General features: G+C 39.2%; 1 protein-coding gene across 3 annotated transcripts in view; it reads left to right on the top strand.

The window, feature by feature from the left end:
* Positions 1-20693, top strand: part of GRM8 (glutamate metabotropic receptor 8) — a 737958-nt gene that overhangs the window by 336242 nt on the left and 381023 nt on the right. For all 3 annotated transcript variants that reach the window (XM_044246506.1, XM_044246507.1, XM_044246508.1), the window contains exons 4-6: positions 3193-3328; positions 3802-3956; positions 5015-5152. In XM_044246506.1, the coding sequence (XP_044102441.1) occupies positions 3193-3328; positions 3802-3956; positions 5015-5152 (429 nt within the window). The remainder of the gene's footprint in view (positions 1-3192; positions 3329-3801; positions 3957-5014; positions 5153-20693) is intronic.

Raw genomic sequence — 20693 nt, 5'->3', positions numbered from 1 at the left:
CTAGTTCGAATCATTTGAGAAGTAATACAGTCCACAGTTTAACAAACTATCCATAAGGCATCAAACAACAAGATGCCATAAGGAACAGTATCTCCATATTTGTTCAGCTGAAATAAATTAATTGTGTAGTCCCTCTTTCCAGGAAAACACAAATTGACCAAGCTGACAAGTATGAGGCATAGGCATAAAAGATATGAAATGGATTTAGAGCATGTGAAAATCCAACCTAACTAACTCAGCTTAAAGTTTGATAGATCTGTAGTGAATGAATAAATCAGTGAATTCAGACTACACTATGTCTGGATTGCCTGTTTGTCTCATCTGAAATAATCATAATAAAATTCTTTCAGCCTTCATTTCTTTCAGCTATGGAGTCAGTAGTAATCTCTGAATGATACTTAGGATATGACATATCTTTAATGGGATGCTTAAGTAATCACAGCAATTTAATTAAAAGGGCAGTCATATTTTAAAATAGCTATTGTTCCCGAGAGTGTTATGGTTTTGTTCTCACATTTCTACAGTTACCTAATGCTTCTACTCATCAGTTTTTTGATTTTTAAAAACATTATGTAGTTCTCAACTTACCTAAAAGACAAAATCTAGTCTTTGTCTCAAAAGTTTTCTCTTCAAAATATGTGTCGTTTCTTTCTGTTCGCATTTGCTAGCCCCCTCTCCAAAGCTTGTAGCGTTTCAGAGCTCCGTCATTCACCTTTTCCTCTCTTTGGTGGGGGCACCTGGGTGGCTCATTTCCAGTGCCTCTTCCAATAACCTCCTCACGGACCTCAGTGCCTTCCGTCCTTTCCACTCCGGGTTGTCTTGTGCAACAGGCACCCGCCTCCATTTTTCTTTTGTGAAATGCAGTGTTCACAGATGAAACATCTTTCTGTGGGCTCCTTGAAAGAGTGAGGAGATAGAAACATTGAGTGAGGCAGTTAAGCACTTTAATTATTCATAATTTTCCACAGGACCTGCACAAGCCATGCTTGATCTGGCCCCCATCTACCTCTTATCTTTGTCTCGCACTTCTCTCCCTCTCACTCATTAGCTCTGCTGACTTGCTCCTGCCCTGCTCTTTCCTGCCCTTTCTCATGCTGCCTTCACCCATTCTGTCTTCTTTCTGACCCCAACACCACTTTAGGGAGACTTTTCTTGAACACTCCTCCACGTAAATTGAATGCCCTTGCTCTTCCTCAGGGGACTTGCCATAATTTATAATTATATACTTATTTTTGTCGTTTTGTTCTATGTTAAACCTATTTCACCTACAACATTTCTGAACTCTGAAGGTGGAGACAGTGTCTGTTTTATTCACCATTGCATCCACACCCCCTGTGCAGTATCTGGCAGATAGTGGGCATACAATAAATATTTAATGAAAGAATGACTACTAGTGGCATATTTGTAGGCTAGCTATCTACAGGCTCTGTCTGTGGATTATGGGCAATTCCCACCCCCTAAAATGGTTAGTAAGAATATTGCTTATTGTAGGAATAACTTTGACCGTGCTCTAACTTATGAAAGATATAACCTTGAGTACTCTAGCACTGTTATTGTACATTATTGCCACACATGGAAAGTCTGATCACAACACATTGGACACCCATTGTTTGGCTACCAGACATTTCTTCTTTATTTGGCTACCTGAGGTTTTTTTCTAAGGCCTAAAACTCATCATGTAATTCTCCTACGTACAACTTTTGATGTATTCCCATTGTTTTCAAGATAAGGTACAAATTGTTTGGCATGTCTAACAAAGTCCTTCTCAAGCTGGGCCTGACCATTCTTTTCAACTTCAGCCCCAACCGGTCTTGACCATAGGCCATAATCAAACATGATTCATACTTTGGCCTCTACCAGAAATGTCCCACTTTGTCCCTAGATGGATGCATATTTGCTCTTTAAAATCCAGCTCTCTTAAGCGCCTGAGTTACTCCTTCCTTTGTGTTCCCATTGTGTAGGTATATCCTCTTTATTCTAAAATTTACCACATATTCTATGATAATTTATTGGGATGCCTGTCTCCCAGACTAGATGGTAACTCCTGGATTAGACTGTGTATTCCCAGTGTCCAGCCCAATATATAACATATAATGGAACCTAGTAATATTTGGGTGACTGAATGTATTTGGCAATTGTTTGGAAGTAAAAAGCCTTTGCTCACTGAGGCAATGTTATAAACGGTGATGTAATTTTCATCTGACTCAAAAAAAAAAAAAAACCTATTTATGCCATAATGGAACTGAAACGTATTGCTCATATTCCTTTTTATTCTAATATTAGAATATGTTCTCTTTCTATTCCACTGAGATTGAGGAACCTTGATAGGTGGCAGAGATCTTTTCTAAACTTTCTCTTTGGTTTCTCATTGCCTTAGAAGGAGAAGCCGAAGAAAGAGTTCATTTCTTTCTTTCTAGCCCGCCCTTCCTTCCTTCCTTCCTTCCTTCCTTTCTTCCTTTCTTCCTTCCTTCCTACCTTCCTTCCTTCCTTCCTTCCTTCCTTTCTTCTTTCTCTCTCCCTTTGTTTCTTTTCTTTTCTTTTCTTTTTTTGGTATGATAATGGGATGCGATTTCTGCCATTTTGATTTACTCAATGGAGACATAATATCAGCTGAGGGTTCAAATCTTTGGGACTTGCCTGTGTCTTAGATAGTCTCAAATACCACTTGTCTCATAACACACCATTTTGCTGATACATAAAAATCTTTCTGTAATAAATACTATGAGCTATAAAATGAAATTAACTTTAAAGGAGGTCTACTAATAAAAGTAGGAAAAGGATCTTTTTACTTAATAAGTGGTCTCACCTCTAAGACATACTCATTTTAGTAATCCAGGCACTTGTTTTTCCATGTACATCAAATGAATCAAAATTGCCATTCTTTTTTGTGCTCCTTGACTCTCATTACACATTTTGTATCCTTTGGTTTTTATTATAGTTATCCACAAAATTAGTGTTGAAACTTGGAAAATAAAACAACAACCCTGATGTATGATTAAATGATTGATGTCATTTATTTGATATATTTTGTAATGTGAACAAACATGATTACTTTCAATAGATGAGAATGACACATGTTTTGAAATTCAATATACTTTGAATCATATGTTTTTATAAAGCAGCTAACCTCATTAAATTGGTTAATTAAATAAGTGCCTTTTCTGAGTCACACTCTCTTTCTTTTTAAAATAGGTGGTGTTTGCATTGCTCAATCACAGAAAATCCCACGTGAACCAAGACCTGGAGAATTTGAAAAAATTATCAAACGCCTGCTAGAAACACCTAATGCACGGGCAGTGATTATGTTTGCCAATGAAGATGACATCAGGTGCTGATTAATTTTCTTCCTGGTGTAGGATCACATTTGCAATACACATCTTTTTTTTTTTTAAACATATTTCATATTCAGTGTACAATCTTATGAAATTTCACAGGAACTGCAACATTCATGCAATTACAGACTACCTTCCTTCTGCTGCAGAGACACAACAGCCTTCTAGTTTCTAAGTCTGAAATGGCTAGAGAGTAAAACCTGAGGACTGAAAGAAATGAGACAAGTAAGGATGATAGCCAGAATGATGTGAATGAGGTTAAGGATGAGGCTGATTAACAGGTGCTGGAGTTAAAGTCTCCAGTATGTTTCCTTTAGAAATGATAAAATTCAAGCAGTTAGTGATTGACTAGTTAGTTTAACAGTGACTTACTGAGTGCATATAATTTGATATAACTGGTCTTGTATCATTCCTAAGTGTAGTGTTTCTTGATAAATATGGTGTGTTTTATTTCTTTTTATTCCTGTAGGAGGATATTGGAAGCAGCAAAGAAATTAAACCAAAGTGGCCATTTTCTCTGGATTGGCTCAGATAGTTGGGGATCCAAAATAGCACCTGTTTATCAACAAGAGGAGATTGCAGAAGGGGCTGTGACGATTTTGCCCAAAAGAGCATCAATTGATGGTAAGGACAAGCCATAGAAACTTTGTTTCATTCCAATTGAATCAAAGCTCAAAGGCAAAACCAGTGTATCACCATAGGATGAAATACACCCATTGTTGACGACTCTGGATAGAATTTTTAATTCTGATGGTAGAATTACCAAAACAGTAACTCTTTAATCCAGCATATACTTTTCATTAGAAAAGAGTACCCATTAGAATTTTTTTCTTAAAAAAAAAGGAGTTAGCGTTGTTTTTAGCCATTTCCACGATGTTGCCTCCTAACCTTGCATATTTCTATGGCACAGATGATGGGTACAGCACTGTCATGGTGAGAGAGCTGCTTTATAAAAAATGGAGACCTGCTGGGCTGATCTTATGGGTACATTAATGCAACAGTAAAGATACAGAGCCTCCTTGAAAGGAAGACTGTCTCGCAGATAGCCTTTCCAATGGTCTTAGCAGTGACTGAAATGCCTACCTTCCCCATTATCTTCTGGAGAAGGCATTAGTTCCAGCTGGTCTCCCTTCAATGAGGTGGTCCCCTGAGCAGGCTGACACTTCGGCCCATTACCCCTGACCCCATAATATTACATTAGCACTGATTAGTTTATTGGATTAGCTGAAAATGGAACATATAGGACAGATACATTTTGAGTGAAGTAGAAGCATAGAGACCTGGAGAATTGATTCCGCTAGGAGACAGAGAGAAGAATGAGAAAAGTGTGAGTTGTTTCTGAATATATAGCAGAAGGTTGCTGGCGGCTGTGATGTAGAGGAGCGGGGAGGTTTCGAGGATAACAACAGGCTCTCCTCTTCCGTTTATCTGTTGAGCCAGGTGCCTAAATGGTGAACAGCAAGGGTGATAATATTGTCCACTGATTACCCTTGGCCTTTACCATATGAGAAGACTGATTTCTGGGCTACTGGTTCCTCTCATTTGTTAATACTTTTTTTTTTTCTTTTCTTTTCCCTCATGCAATGATCACAACATAACTTAATTTCCATACAAAAGCTTTGACAGTATTTGGTTTTACTTTTGAAAGAATATTAAAATCATAACTTTCTTCTCTAAAATAGGGTTTGATCGCTATTTTAGAAGCCGAACTCTTGCCAATAATCGAAGAAATGTGTGGTTCGCAGAATTTTGGGAGGAGAATTTTGGATGCAAGTTAGGATCACATGGAAAGAGGAACAGTCATATAAAGAAATGCACAGGTAACCACTGAAATGTTTTCCTTGGTGCATTTGTTTTATCATTACCTGAGAAATGAAGTTTTTTGGTATGGATAATGATCTATGTCTTTACCTCTCTTACTAGTTTCTCATCAGGGTTGAGCATACACTGATCATTCAGTAAACCTGTGTGTACTCATTGGTTCTTAGAGTTGACATGTATTTCTTGACCCCATGCAATGTTCCCAACACTGGGCTATTTGAATTCTACTTAAAAACATTTTTTGAGTTTCTGCTATGTATAGAACACCTTAATAGGTTTGGTTAGATATAGACAAACCAGCAAGAAATGATACTGGTCTCCAGGTGCTTAACATGTAGTGAGGTTGATGATCATAATACGTGATATGTGAGAGTCCCTTTTTTTCACTATATCAACCCATGTCCCCTATAGTACAATTGTCCCCAATGTCCTGCATAGCTCTTGCAGCTACGATTTTTTGATGCTTTATCTTCTATATCATGTGCTTAAAAATAATAGTGATATTAAATGTACATATTTTGAATGTAAGAGTGAAACATTTTTTTATTTTCAGATAACATGATGATGTACATAGAACCATGTATGGAATTTTAAAAATTAGAGTTAAGTACTCCATTTAGCAAAACCATAGACACAAGGTCAATATAAAAAACATTTTTAACTATATATATCTCTATGTATCTCTCTCTGTATGGTTTCTTTTATAGAAACTAACATGTGGAAAATGAAATTTAAAGAATCCTGTTAATAGCAAGATCAACAAACATAAAACACCAGGGATAATTTTAACAAAGATGCATAAATCTTCTATACTGAATACTACAAAACTTGAATGAGCCTTTTATAACCATATACCCCTCTCTTGTCTACCCCTCAGACCCATATTTTGATAGATTCTCCTTTCCCTGTAATCCCTCTAATCACTCCCTTCAGAAATAGCTGCTCAATAGAAGGTATAATATGATCAATTCTAGAGCAGACGTATACACAGAGTAAGGAGGGCATATGAAAAATGGGTAACACACTGTGGAGGGGTCTAACTTCAGGCTTCCTGTGTGCCAGGCACCCTTCCAGGAACTGGAACAGAGATGAAGTCTGTGCTTACGGGCCTTACACTCCAGTGTGAGGAGACAGGCACTAAATAAGGAAGTAGATAAATGAACAGAGACTTTCAGATGCTAAGGTGTGCTTCCGGGAAATACAAGGGGATGAATGTGAAAAGCTGAGCAGGTGGTATTGGCCCGGAGGGTGACCAGTAGCTTGTGCAGTCGCAGAATGCTTCTCCAAGCAGGTGACGTTTGAGATGAGACCTGAATGGTAAGATGTTGTCAGCCACATGAAGATATGATGGCAAAATATCCCAGGATCTAGGGCAAGGCTCCCTTGTTGAAGCCACTGGTGATGGGGGGTGGGGAGGAACAAGGTGGCTGGAGTGAGGGAGGGAGGGTAGTAAGTTTGAGGAAGAGTGATGGCCAACGAGGCTAAAGAGATAGGATGGGGTCTATCTATCCTTGATAGGATATCAAGGATATCCTATCCTTGATGGATCCTTGATGCATGGTCTTCAAGTTATGTCTAGAAACTCGAGTGCTGGGGCAGGGCTGGGGGTTAGGCTTTATCCTACCTGTAGGATAGGATTACTCAAGGCTTTAGATCTAGGACATTGCTCAGGTACCTGTTTTCAAGCAGATTCCCCTGGAAGAGGTGTGAGAAGGGCTGGAGATCAGGAGAGAAAAAAGGAGAAAGGTCAGTCAGGGCCCTTTTGCTAGTCCTGGTGATGGACAGTCACAGCCTGTGGAAGGATGCGCAGGTCCGGACAGAACACAGAGCAAAGAAGTCCTGGGAAGTCGCACTGATAGTACATGGTGACGAACATTGGTGTGGGATTAAGAGATGGAGGCTCTGAATGTGAACTCTCTACCAGCTAGGCCTAGGAAAAGGGTGATGTCATTAGTTAGCAGAGAAGACGGAATGAATGGTAGATACGGAAGGGAGAGACTTGAATTTGGTTTTGAGGTGGCCCCATGAAACTGCCCAGCAGGTGGCAGCATAAGGTCTGGGACCCCACAGAGAATCCAGCACTAAAAATACAAGCTCTTGCCTGTCAGATGGAGTCCTGGAAATTAAGAACCAGAGCAGAGATGCAATTGCCAAAGGAGTTGGAGCAGAGCTGAGGGAAGATTCTAGGGGAGGAGCCGGGAAAAGCCAGTGAGCATGGTGAGGGGTGCCATCTCAGTGAGCCGAAGAAAAGATGGCATGCATGTCAGTGCTGCTGAGAGGCCTGGCTGACCGATGTGAAGTGTGACACACTCAGATTGCGAGGGGCTGAGATACAGCCAGAAGAGAGGAAATGGGGGAAAGAATGCCTTTTAAAAAGTCTGGCAAAGAAAAAAAAAAAGTAGGTCTGGTGAGAAACTTGAGAAAGAAGCCGGATTACAGAAATTTTCTTCAGAATAGGGCACACTTGAGCATGTTTTCAGAGAAATATAATATGCAGAAGGAGTAGATAGAGAAAGAGAAATTAGCTGCGGGTTAGGATCTTGACAGATACTTTAGGGGGAGCCATTAAAAGGGAGGTGTTACCTTGAAATAATGTGATTCAGTTGGGGGAAAAAGATACACACAGAACTGTACAGAAGTAGAGGGGGGGGAAATCCTATAATTAAAAGCTAGATTTGGGCATAGATATTTCTTCAGAAATATATAACTGTAAGTTCAAGTTATGAAATTCAAAACTTCATGGAAGAGATAAGAGTTTGATAAGAAAGATTTGAGAAAGAGCATCCAAGATGAGGGAAAAGGTGGGCCAGCAAGGCAAAGGCACAGAGTAGGACATGGCATGGAGACATAGGAAGCGCAGGAAAGGGGTGAGCATATTGGAAAAAGGGTGCATGTTAAGGAATAATGGGAAATAAAGAGGGTCCGGTTTATAGAAGGATGTGAAAGGGGAGTTTATGGAATAACTTCCATGCTTTCACTCAGATATACTTTACATTGCACTTAGTTCTGACTTCTGAGAGTTACTATTTAATTGTGTACTCATGTTCATGGCCCACTGTTGTTTAGACCGTAAGAATGAGAGTCTACCATTCTATGTCTATAGAAAGTTGGTAGGAAATTAGTTATTAAATAATCATAATTTTTAATAGACTGTTTTTGGAATCTAAACTCTTATTTTCTCTAAACTCCTGTTTAAAAAAAAAAAAAAGTTGATCTATGTTGATGTCCTTTCAGCGTCTGTGGATGGTGTATGCTGATACTTACTTCGAGCGTAGTTCTGACCTGGGTTATGGTACAGTCCAGAGTTGGTGGCATGTCAGCTGCAGAGTCCTTCAATTGATTTGGGTGTTGCTAACAACTGGAAAAGTCTCTCCAGTTAGAACTATTTCTAGTGCGATGAAAATGGTGTTTACTCTAAGTGCTAGGGCAAGTGCACCCTTAGGGAATGGGATTAGTAAACAGATTTTTCAGGCAAATTCCATTGTGAGTGATACTGAAATAACTTGTGTCTGGGTGGAAAAGAAATAAATGAGGCAATGTTCTAGCTTAATTTGTTTTTAGATATATTTATTTCTTTGAGAAGGGGGGGGCGTGCATGCATGCAAGCAGGGGGAGGAGTAGAGGGAGGAGGGAAAGGGAGAAAGAAGCAGATTCCCTAATGAGTGCAGAGCCTGCTTTGGGGGGCTCCATCTCACAACCCTGAGATCATGACCTGAGCCAAAATCAAGAGTCGGACATTCAACTGACTGAGCCACCTGGACACCCCAAAACTTTTTTTTTTTTTCAACAGTAACACATGAATATTTCCAGATGTTGAGAGAAGATGTGTGTGCCCCACATTACCATCAACACTCAGTCTTCATCTCTGTTTTTGGGGAGGAAACGTGATCTATCACATGAGAGTGGTCAATGTACTTAAGAAGGAAAACCTATGGATATTCATGAGTAGGGGTGTCCAGGGTTTGCAAATTATCTTTTTTAAGATTTTATTTATTTATTTGACAGAGAGAGATATATATCACAAGTAGGCAGAGAGAAAGGGGGGGGAACCAGGCTCCCCGCTGAGCAGAGAGCCTGATGCGGAGCTTGATCCCAGGACCCTGAGATCATGACCTGAGCATGAGGCAGAGGCTCAACCCACTGAACCACCCGGGCACCCCTGAAAATTATTTATATTTCCAATTTGTCTAATTCCATCCAATGCAGAAATGAATGCATACAGATATGCATGTTTCAAAATTCAAAAACCCTTACAGAGTTCATGTTTAACCATCCACAGTGAGTCAAAAAGTTAGGGAACTGTGTGAGAAAGGATATCGACAGGGGCCTTTTTGCTGTATTTAGGGTATCATTTGTGGGTTATGTTCTGAGTAAAATTTTACACTGGGCAATGATAATCTGTGAACATAATTATTTGCTTCCATTGGGAGCGATACTGGCAATGTATTTACATGGATAATAGAGTGTTTCCCAGCAGGGGAGGGCTTCTGTCTTACCCATTTTCCGGAGGTAGAAATGTCTTCAAGCAGTGAGGAGCACCCTCTTCCTAAAATTAACTTGGTGCTAACAGTTTTCTGAGATGATTTTACCCGTAGAATCTCAGGAAAGCTTTCAAAAAGATGTGATATTACTGTTAACTTTGATATGCTGGCCAAATTCCAAAGTGAAACAATTCCTACCATCCACTTAGCTATTTATGTAGTTATTATTGCTTCTGAGAGCTGCTGGGTTCTGAAAGCTACTACTACTTAATCCTACTTAAAATTCCCTTTGTCTCTCTTGAGAAGAAAAAAAGGATTCTTTTGTGCTTGTTACCAGTGGTGATGGGTGTTATATTTTAGACATTTATCTGACCTCTCTCTCTTTTCACCCTCCCTCCCTTGTTCCACTCCCAGTCTTCATGCCTCTCCACTCCTCACAACCCAGACACCCACAGCACAGTGGATTTTTATCACCTCTCCCTCTCCTTGCACGTTTTTCACAGACCCCTTTCCCCACTCGGGCTTCTGCCTGAGCTCCTCTCCCCTTCACCGCCTTGTTGTGTCTTTTTCCTATACTTTCTCCCATCAGTCCCTAACCTGCCATTGTTTTGTCCAGCAAGAATATCATCGGTGGTGGAGAGCTTTTCTTTTGAGGTCTTGCTTGACTTTTTTATGGCTGTCATTCTGATTTCTCACCTTCTGTGGTGAGACCTGATAGTGAATATTACAGGCCTGGAGTATGTGGGAAGTCATCCTAGGTCTATGCTCCCCAGAGGCAGACTTCCTCTCGGCTCATGCTGTGTCCTGGACTTCATTTCTTCATTGTGAATTGTGAAGAGCTCTCTGTGCCCTTATTAAAACAACATCCCTGACCAACCCAATGGATTCAGTTGGCCCCATAGAGCATCTTAAAACCTCCCCTTGCCTCAGCCATCCATGAATTCATCATGATTTACTTGTTTATTCGTTTTGGATGACCTCCCTTATGCCAAACACTGTGCTACAGATACAGAGACAAAGAACCGACTTGCCCTTTGCTCACATGCATGCGCACTTTCTTACCTATAGCATTTGAAGTGCCTTCTTTGTCTGTTGGGTTTTAATCCTTAGCCAGGAGGTTAGAGCACTGCTGCTTAGCCTGCGTATGGCTGACACTCGGATGCTAAATGGTGGTGAGCATATGCTACTTGAAATGGCCTATTGATTCTTATTTATGATGATAGAAATAGTGGTAATGGAAAAAGCAATGCACAGATATGTTTCTTCCCACAAACAAGCAATTTTGTCAGTGAACCAAATAGCAGGCTCAATAATTAGCTCCCTGAAAGGCCTGTCAATTTATTATCTAGGGCTAGAATAACTAACTAGGTGACTTTTCAGGTGTAACTACCTCTCCACAGTCCTCTCTTGGTTTGGGAGGCTGTGGAAGGTGGAAGCTTTTACCCATTTACCCAGGACTCATGGAGACCACGTGAGTGAGTTGGGTAGTTAGCAATAGGGATAGATTTAGACAATTTGATTTGGTGACTCAGAATGAAGGGAAACTAAGATAACTTTCCCTGTGCTAAAATATGGGAAAATGCTAAAATATGTTCTGCCATTCTTAAATGGTCCTTGCCCCTTGCCTAGAGTAAAACTCTGGGGGACGGTGTCCTTACATTAGCACCGTGGGATGGTTGTTAGCCCAGATGCTGCTGTTCTTAGTGAGTAAAATAGCAGCAACCCCAGAATGACTTATTTAAGCCACTTCTGAGATTCCATATTGAATTTCAATAGATGGCAAAATAGGCATTGATTTCAGACATACTAGATTCCAGAATTTGAGAGTTTGGATGTAAAATCAAGATCATTCTCTCATTTTCTAGATGAAGAAACAGGAACCCAGGAAGATTAAGTGAATTGTTGAAAATTCACATAGTCTCAGAGCAGGAACTAGGATCTTGGTCTGTTTTATTTAAAATTATCCTTGACTTTTATATCCTTATTTTATTTTATTATTTACTTATTTCAGAGTGTTACCACATAGTTGGAAAATACTTTTTTCTCTTCATTATACTTACCGTGTAAGAGCGAAGCATTATGGAATTTTAAAATCAGCTATGAAATGAAACAGAAGTAACATATTGGGTTGTTACCTAATCCTACAGAAAATGGCATTTTAATATTCTTCATATTGATTTTCAACTATACATGTTGCATTTGTGAGTGGGTCTTAGACAGAATATACTTTTTATCTATTTCCCACCCTCCTGCCCTTTATAAAAGTAGACCTAAAACTGTATTTTTAAAAAGTAGGAGAGCTTATCAACTGTAAGTTTTTATAACTCTAAGTCCAGTAGCATACTGAGTTATAGCAATTCACTTTGCTAAATTAATTTTCTCATTTATTCATTCTCTTATAGAAAAAAATCACTTATTTTAAATCAGTTCAAGAAGCACTATAATGTATAATAGCACTTCTAGAACTTTCATGTGCAGATGAATTACTTGAACATCTGGTTAAAATTCATAGGTCTGGGGTGAGGCATTCTGCATTTCTAACAAGTCTCGGGTGTTGTGGATACCAGTGGGCTCTGGGCCACACTTTGAGTAACAGGTGATATTACATTTAGTTTATAGAAGTAGCAAAAGCACCTGATGTTCGGGGTGCCTGGGTGGCTCAGTGGGTTGGAGCCTCTGCCTTCGGCTTGGGTCGTGGTCCCAGGGTCCTGGGATCGAGCCCCGCATCGGGCTCTCTGCTCGGCAGGGAGCCTGCTTTCCTCCTCTCTCTCTGTCTGCCTCTCTGCCTACTTGTGCTCTCTGTCTGTCAAATAAATAAATAAAGTCTTTTAAAAAGCACCTGATGTTCAATTAGCAGAATAAATATTCAAATATGCTGAAGATTACTGATAAACCCAAGGTATTCTACAAAAGATCATTTAAATAAGGTTTTAAATTGTCAAGTGTAAAAATCTATAATCAAAAGTCTATGTTGTATATACAATCTTCAATAAGTTTTTAGATTCGTATAAAGTATAAAGTTTCAGGGCTGTGTGTGTGTGTGTGTGTGTGTGTCCTCATTAGGAAATTTGGAAGTGGGAAGCTTAATTACTAAATTTAAAGAAATGTACACAGATGCACCTGTATCTTCAAAATCTGCAAAATAGATTACAAAGTTTGCCATGTCAGTAACCAAGAGTACTCTGAAAACTTAGAAATTATACCATGATTCAAGAGTAAAGGAGTTGGAAAGGTTCCTAGAGATCATTTGGCTTCATTCTTTCATCTTACAGAAAAGAAAATTGAGGTGGCTTAAGTAGTTTAAGTGCGTTGTTCAAAGCCTTATAGCCACCTGAAGGTGATGGTAGGACTGAAATCATTTGATACTTGGTCCTTTCCTCAATCCTTTCCTGCTCAGAAGGCCTTTGCCAGCAAGGATCTGAGTTGTACAGATCCATTCCACTATATTTTCCTGGTAGAGTATCCTAAATGTTTCCCCAATGGCCACCGAATTTTAAGTATCCCCTCTTTCTGACCCTCCTTGACTACTAAGGAGGTCAGATGGATGCTTGTGTCTGGGAAGCACTAATACTGCTACAACTGTAGAAGCAGAAGAAATACCCTTTGATTAGAATGAACGAACTTCAAGGACCCATAAACTCTCCATTTTTCAAGGACTAACTTAAAAACAGAGAAACACCTATGCTACAGAGACAAAATGAATTTAGAAGTCTAGGAAACCCTTTCTGCAAAGCATACAGTGGACTCTGACATGAGCTTGATTGCTTGGGAGTCACACAAATCTGGGTGAACACAGTCTCTGGAATATTACACTGAAGGGCTAAGAATAGAAAAGGAAATATAGACATTCGAGTGACAGTTACGCACTTTTGAGCACCCATGATTTGAAATGTTACAGTAAGACTTGGGTCAGTGAAGATGGTGAGGGGGAGAAAAAGCTCAGAAAATATTAGAAGAAGCTGTCTTTCTCTCAATGATTATTAACCTCAACTGAAGGAACCAATTCATCAAAACAAAAAAAGAAAGAAAGAATATACAAATGGCTTAACATTAGGAGAATTTGGTATCTCTCCCCCTACTCCCCAAAAAGAGTAAAAAACAGTTAAATACAAGGCATACAAGGGACTGATTATTTGTATTACAAAAGGAATATTTTCTAAGAAACTTTATCTTGGGAGAGCGCCTGGGTGCTCAGTAGTTAAGCATCTGCCTTAGGCTCAGGTCATGATCCCAGGGTCCTGCGCAGGAAGCCTACTACTCCCTCTCCCACTTCCCCTGCTTCTGTTCCCTCTCTTACTGTCTCTCTCTCTGTCAAATAAATAAATAAAATCTTAAAAAAAAAAAAAAAGCTTTAGCTTGGAATTCCTTTAAACCCATGGGATTTGAGGGAATCTTGTGGCTACTATGACTTGTTGAAATAAAAGAGATTTACCATAAACTCTTAAGAACACATCCAAACAAGAAGAACTATGTAGTTGAATAATGAATTGGATACATTAAGACAAAAGAGGCATAAAATGAGGTGTGATCAGAGTTTACTAAGGCTCATTGAGAAAACTTCCTGGAGAGTCTTATTTTTGGTTACTTGTGTTGTTTGTTGAAACTGTATCAGGCCAATCTTCTCCCTCCCTCTCCTCAAGGAGCTTATATGTTATAAAAAAAGACAATACAAACATTAAGTGATTGGTTTGTGACTCTTTAGTACGCAGGACCTGTATCCTCAGAACTTAGAATATGCTTAGCATCAAACATTTGTTGAATTAGTTAATTTGTCAAAAGCGCTGGTCTTGCTCTCCATTCTGATCATTCAGACATGATGCATGGGGCTAGTTTGGCACACATTTAGCTGACAAATATTTTAACTGTTAGAATTAATTTTTATGTATTTTTGATGAAACAAAAAGCTCAATACAAATGGCTATATTTAAAAAAGGTCTTTGCCATAATATAAGAATAAAATTAACTCTTCTGGTAGGTTATCTCTCATTAAATTCCAGACTGTGCTGCTAATAGAGAGATGAGAATAAGGTTCTAGAAACACATATAGGCTTGTATCCATCATTCAAATTCTAATTAGAATATTTGGTTTTCTGATTATAAATGCCATAATTCTATAGTGTATTTACAAAAACTACATTTATATTATCTGGGTGTTGGGAAGTATTGTATATCCATATTACTACCAATAAGGTAAAAGAATAATGAAAAGATAACTTGGAAAACATGATGGAAAATACCAGTTGAGAATATCTTCATTTATTCAATTTAATCATGCTTATTAGTTTGTTAGTATATTGTTGGTTTTCTTTCCCCACAAGAACACAGGCTCCATGAAGGCAAGGACTTTTTTTTTCCTCTTTTGCATCCCGGTGCAGAAGATGGCGTCTGGCACAAATAGGGCGTCCTTGAGGCATTTGTGGAATTAAGAATGAATTCAGTTTAGCTTATTTATTATCTTCTTTTTGTCAGGCACTGTCTATTAGATGTCAAGGGCATGTTAGTGAATAACAGAAATGGTCTTTGCCCTCATGGGGCTTATAGTTTGATTGAGAAGAGAAATAATTGAGTCATGACTCTGCAATGATCCATGTTGTTGTTTGTGAATGGGAGTGTCTATCAGGGAGACCTAATGTAGGGTAAAGGAGAAGAGTAGTGTCATTTAAGTTGAGATTAGAACATGAGTGGAATTTAGACAAGATGAGGAGGTGATCAGTAGGAAGGTTATTTCAAATATAGGAAGCACAAAGGCCAGCAGACAAAAGAAAGGATGGTGGCTTGAGGAACTGACAAGTTCAATATGGCTGTGGTAGAATGTAGAGTAAGAAAACTGTAAGAGAGAAGGATAGGCAAGGGACTGATCAAGCAAGATTTTATATGGTACATGAGGGAGTTGAAGTTTGTTTTGAAAGGCAGTGAACAGCCACTAAAAGGTTTTAAGCAGATCAGTGACATAATTGGATTTCCATTTCAGAAATATTATTCTTGTTGTAGCATAATGCTAGTGTGGCATAGGACTGAGGAAAGGAGACCAGTTAGATATTACAATAATTCCTCCAGAAATGAGAATGGCCCAGGTTATGATGGCCACACTGCACTGGGGATAGAGAGAAGTAGACAACATAAAAGATATTGAAATAGTGGATTATGTGAGTCCAAAGCTGAGAAAAGAGACCTTGCTATAGTGAGACAGTTGGGACTCAGTAGCCTATAAATAAAAATGGGTGGAATAGACCCAGAAAGTAAGTGGAAAGCAAATTGGAGAAGCCCAAGACAGAGGTCAAAGGACTTGTCTTTTAGGGAATGTTAAAAGAGATGACCCTGAAATGCCAGTTTTTCTGGGAATTGTCCTCTGTCTCTATGGGTGGACCTGCTAAGGAACTACCTCTGGTCTACAACCCGAATTCTTTCCCCAGTGTCTCTGGAGCTACAACTGATTGGTTTAAGTCTGGTGCTTGACCCAAGCTGGACCATCAGAGTCCTTCCAATGGTTATTTGAAGCTGGAGCTGAAGGAGGAAGGTCAGCCCCTCTTGGGGGTGAGAGGAGGCAGTGCTGTGAGATGTGAAGCTGGGGAGATGGTCAAGTTTTTCCCCCTGAGGAGTTGGTGTTTTTCTGATATTGACATGCAGACAGAACAGAGATGACAAATGGAAAGAGTTCTGTGATCCCGACTTTACCCGTGCCCTTCCTGCAGGTGTGTGAGTGAATTCAAGGTGCTTCTAACTAAGTCAGTTTCTCCATCCTTAGCTAGCAACCCAGCATGCAGACCAGCATCTGATAATAATACTGGGGAAGATGAGAGGAGGTAGTATGCATAAATTTTATTGCCTGCTGCATAGTGAGTACAGCAGGTACTGTTGCTTGCTTATACAAGAGCACTTTCCCCTTCTTGTAGGCCAGCACTATCCAGTAGATCTTTCTGTGATGGCAACAGTTTTCTCTATCTGTGTTGTCTAGTGGGGCAACTACTGGCCACATGTGGCTATTGGTCACTTGAAATGTGGCTCATGCAACTAAAAAACTGAATTTTACATTTTATTTAATTTTATTTGGTTTACAGTTAAATGTAAATAGCCTCCTGTAGCTAGTCTCTATAACATCAGAGAGTAGAAGTCTAGGCTGATAGACCTATAGAGCAACAATTTTGTTTTAATATATACTTCATGTAGCCCAGTTAATTTTGATTGGTCTGGTCCTGTTATGGTGATCCTATCCTGCTTGTCAGTATTTGGTTGAAAGGGTAACTTGTAATACAGTTCTGATCAAGGAGATAGCAGGGAAAGTCTTCCAGGACCTTTAAGGAAGTATAGGGAGGGAAGTCTTTTTGTTCTGGTTATTGTTATATCTACAATTGGTGCCTGGACCTGCAGCAGGAAAATCACATTGGCGATAGCAAGATAGAAAAATAGAAAGAAACTCAGTCACTGCTGACATCTGTGAACTTCTAAATTAACCAGCCCTGGAATGCCCTTCCACTCTTGTGATATGAGATAATAATAAATTCTCTCAATTTTAAAGCCGTTTTGTATTGCATCTTCTATTATTTGCAGTTGAAAGCATCCTAACAAATATAATGTATTATCAATAAGTGAAAATGATTTATTTAACATGACATGAACATGCCTCATTTTAAGAAGATATGAAAAAAATTAAAATTCTAAAATCAGGAGGTTAATATTTATAATACAGACAAATTGTTTATATTAAATGGATTCACCACAGGTTTCTTAAATACTGACTTCCCAGTCAGTGACTATAAAATATGATTTGATTTATTAAAATTAAAATGATATACAGCTTTTCAGCCCTATTTCACTAATATATTTCTGTGAGAATGCTCCTTAATTTATCAAAATAATTCACCTCTGAGTTCCTTTAAGCAACATGCCATCTTGTCTACAAAAATATTATTTTACAGATGGTGGTGGTGTGCTGCTTACCACCCAGACAGACAGTAATTTAGCTAAGCATTTTTCTTTGCAGTGTAAGTGAAAACCTGTTCAAAGTGCTTGCAAGTTTATCAACCAAATCATAAGACCTAAGAGGAAGTAGATGTTTCTGTTACATTGTCTGTGTCTAGTAGAATTCTCAGCTTCATTGGTAGAAACTCAAACACTACATCTTAGCTATGTGATCTTGGACAAGTAATTTAACCTCTTCAAATTATTGCTAATGGTAATTTTTCCTGTCTCTAGATAGGAATTTTTCTTGTCTCTAGGTAGGACTATTCTTGTCTCTAGTGGTGGCTGTTATCAGTGGACCGGCCTTTTACAAAGTCCATTCCTATTGTTCTAGTTCTTTCTTATGTTAGCAAAATGCTCTATAGCAAAAACATTGAGCTTACATGTGTAACTGGTACTGTTTTTAGAAAAATCTTGTCTTTATGCACCTTTCCACTATTCCAATGGTTGTCCCAAATAGTTGTCTGTTTGCTGGGAAGGGAGATAGTATTCTAACCATCAGTGATATCATTTCACCCCTGTGTTACTTTCCATTAAACCATTGACCCGTACAGAACCTTTTGGCTGAAGTTTCATTTGCTTACATCACTGTAATTAATGATTAGAACTGTAGATTTTCATTGGGGAAAATGATTAATATCTTTCACTAAGGACATTAAAATGCTGGTTTGAATTTCCCTTTTGTTCAGGCTCATGAAATGCCAAAGCTTTTCCTAGCCTTGTGATGGGAGATGAGAATATGCTCTACATCTGCCTCCTACCCAGATCTTTTTCAGAAAGAATATAGGCAATGTTAGCTAAGCAGTTAGATGGGAGCAATATTCAGTTCTTTGCCAAGAGAGATCCAGGATTCCAAATACGCCAACTCAGCAGACCACACCGAGATTATCTAAAACTGAAGAAGGGCTTGGGAATCCATCGGAATACATGTTAATTTTAAATAAAATTCAAATCCCACTGGCCAACAGATTATCAGGGGACATTAGAGAAGGAAGGAAACTTAGAGGTCATTTATCCAATGTTTTGCTGAGCTTCACCTCTCTGATGTAAAATGAGGACAGGGAGTGCACAGAAACACTTCAGTTTTACTGATTCAGTAGAACTTGTGAAGGCTTTTATTGGTGCAAAATGAGGCTTTCTCATTGACTCTAAATAGGCTTATTAGCAGCACATAGAAGGATTTCCATCGTGATCGTCTCTTTGTCCCTAGTCAGAGCGAGGGTGTAGGTCTGAAGCCGGCTGATAGCTGTGAAAGTGAAAGGTACCAGCAGACTGGAGTGCAGAGAATGGGCTGGTCGCCAGCTTTGGGTTCAGCACCCTGAGGAGTGTCATTTGTCTGAGCTACTTTTGTGAAACAAAAGCCCTCCTTTGTGGATTTGTACCTAATGAGAGGGAGCAGTGGTGTAGCTGATTCGCAGTAGCAGAAAAACAAATAATTCATATTAGTTTAGGATGACCACCTACGCCCTCTTTTTAGGAGCATTAGTTTACATGTCAGTACATGGCCAACATTCTGGGAATTCTGGCTGGATTCTTCCCTGATGATTTTTATTATTTGGTATGAAGGTTTAATTCTGTATATTCCAGAAAACTCCTTTGATTTTTCTCCCCTGCCTACTGGCAGAAAATGTCCCTGCTACTGATTTTTTTGTGGGATCCATCTACATCCTCCCTAAGACAGACACAAAATGGACTACAGACTGCTGTGCTGGCCGTATGACTCACATTCTTCCCCAAAGGGCCTCGGGTTTGATTAAATGTTTAAATGACCTTTTAGGACAGATGATTATGGGCATGGGCAAACAATTTGTTCTTCCAGCTCTTAATAACTTTGGTGTGTGTTTGGGGTAAGTATAGACAGGGTTGGGAAGACCCAGATATCATTAGAGGTGAGGATCATGAGGAGGATAATCCTCATGGTTATTTGATATAAATAACCAGTGACTACAACTTGTGAAAAGAGGGGAAAAATTCAACACTGTTCCTCATGACCAGCCCCTCCTCTCCCTCTCAAAGACAGACACACATGGTGTGTTCTGTCACTGGTGACTTTCTTACGACACAGGAGCTCCAGTGTTCCTCAAGGACCACAGTCCTTTACTCAGACAACTTTGCCCGTTGATTCTCTGGGCAGCTCAGTATTATCTTTCACACGGCAAGTATAATTCAAGAGTAGGTTTACATCAAGGAAATCTCTAGGCAAACGCTGTATGCATTTGGAAACTACACATAATCTCATTATTCAGTCTGTCCTTATGAAATGTTATAAATTGGCTACAGGTTTTACTTCTTAAGTCTTAGGTATCTATCTTCAGTTGCCTTTTTTTCCTTGAGAAAGCAGCCTTTCTTGGTTTGATTTTCAGTTACATCCCATCCTCCTTTCGGGGTCTGGATTGAAAGCTTCCTTTTCAAGAGACCCAGATGGACCACATCTTTTTTTGTTTGTTTATTTTTTTTTTAAGATTTTATTTATTTATTTAACAGACAGATCACAAATAGTCAGAGAAGCAGGCAGAGAGAGAGGATGAAGCAGGCTCCCCGCTGAGCAGAGAGCCCGATGTGGGGCTCAATCCCAGGACCCTGAGATCATGATCCGAGCTGAAGGCAGAAGCTTTAACCCACTGAGCCACGCAGGCACCCCCAGATGGACCACATCTTAATCCGTCAGGTTCTTAGCATCACATCTCTTGAGTGAGTCCACCTTAATGAGACACGATTCTAGAATGATGCTTCTCTATCCTTTCAAAATATAGCCTACCCTTCTTTTGGCCCTTTTCTCTGCTGCTCTAGGACACTCATTCATTGCCACTCAGAATAAACACGAGGAAAACATCCATGTTTAACTTCGTGTTTTATATATTTTATTACCTGGAAAGCTGGCTACATAGGAACTATAGTAACTTAAGGATGGGGGTCTCCACACATATATATTTTGGACAACAAAATTTTGACTCTATAAGATAAATTAACTATGAAGATTTTTTTTTGAAAAGTTTGAATTCGGTGGCTTTTCATTTATGTTACTGTGCTTTTACTCTGTAGGCATTAATGGATTCATGTGGCCTGCTCAGAAATTAATGAAATCTGTTTATACTATAGA

This window comes from Neovison vison, chromosome 4 (genome assembly GCF_020171115.1).
Source record: "Neovison vison isolate M4711 chromosome 4, ASM_NN_V1, whole genome shotgun sequence".
NCBI lineage: Eukaryota > Metazoa > Chordata > Mammalia > Carnivora > Mustelidae > Neogale > Neogale vison.
Note: the sequence above shows the minus strand (reverse complement) of the source record. Positions and strands in the feature narration are given on the sequence as shown.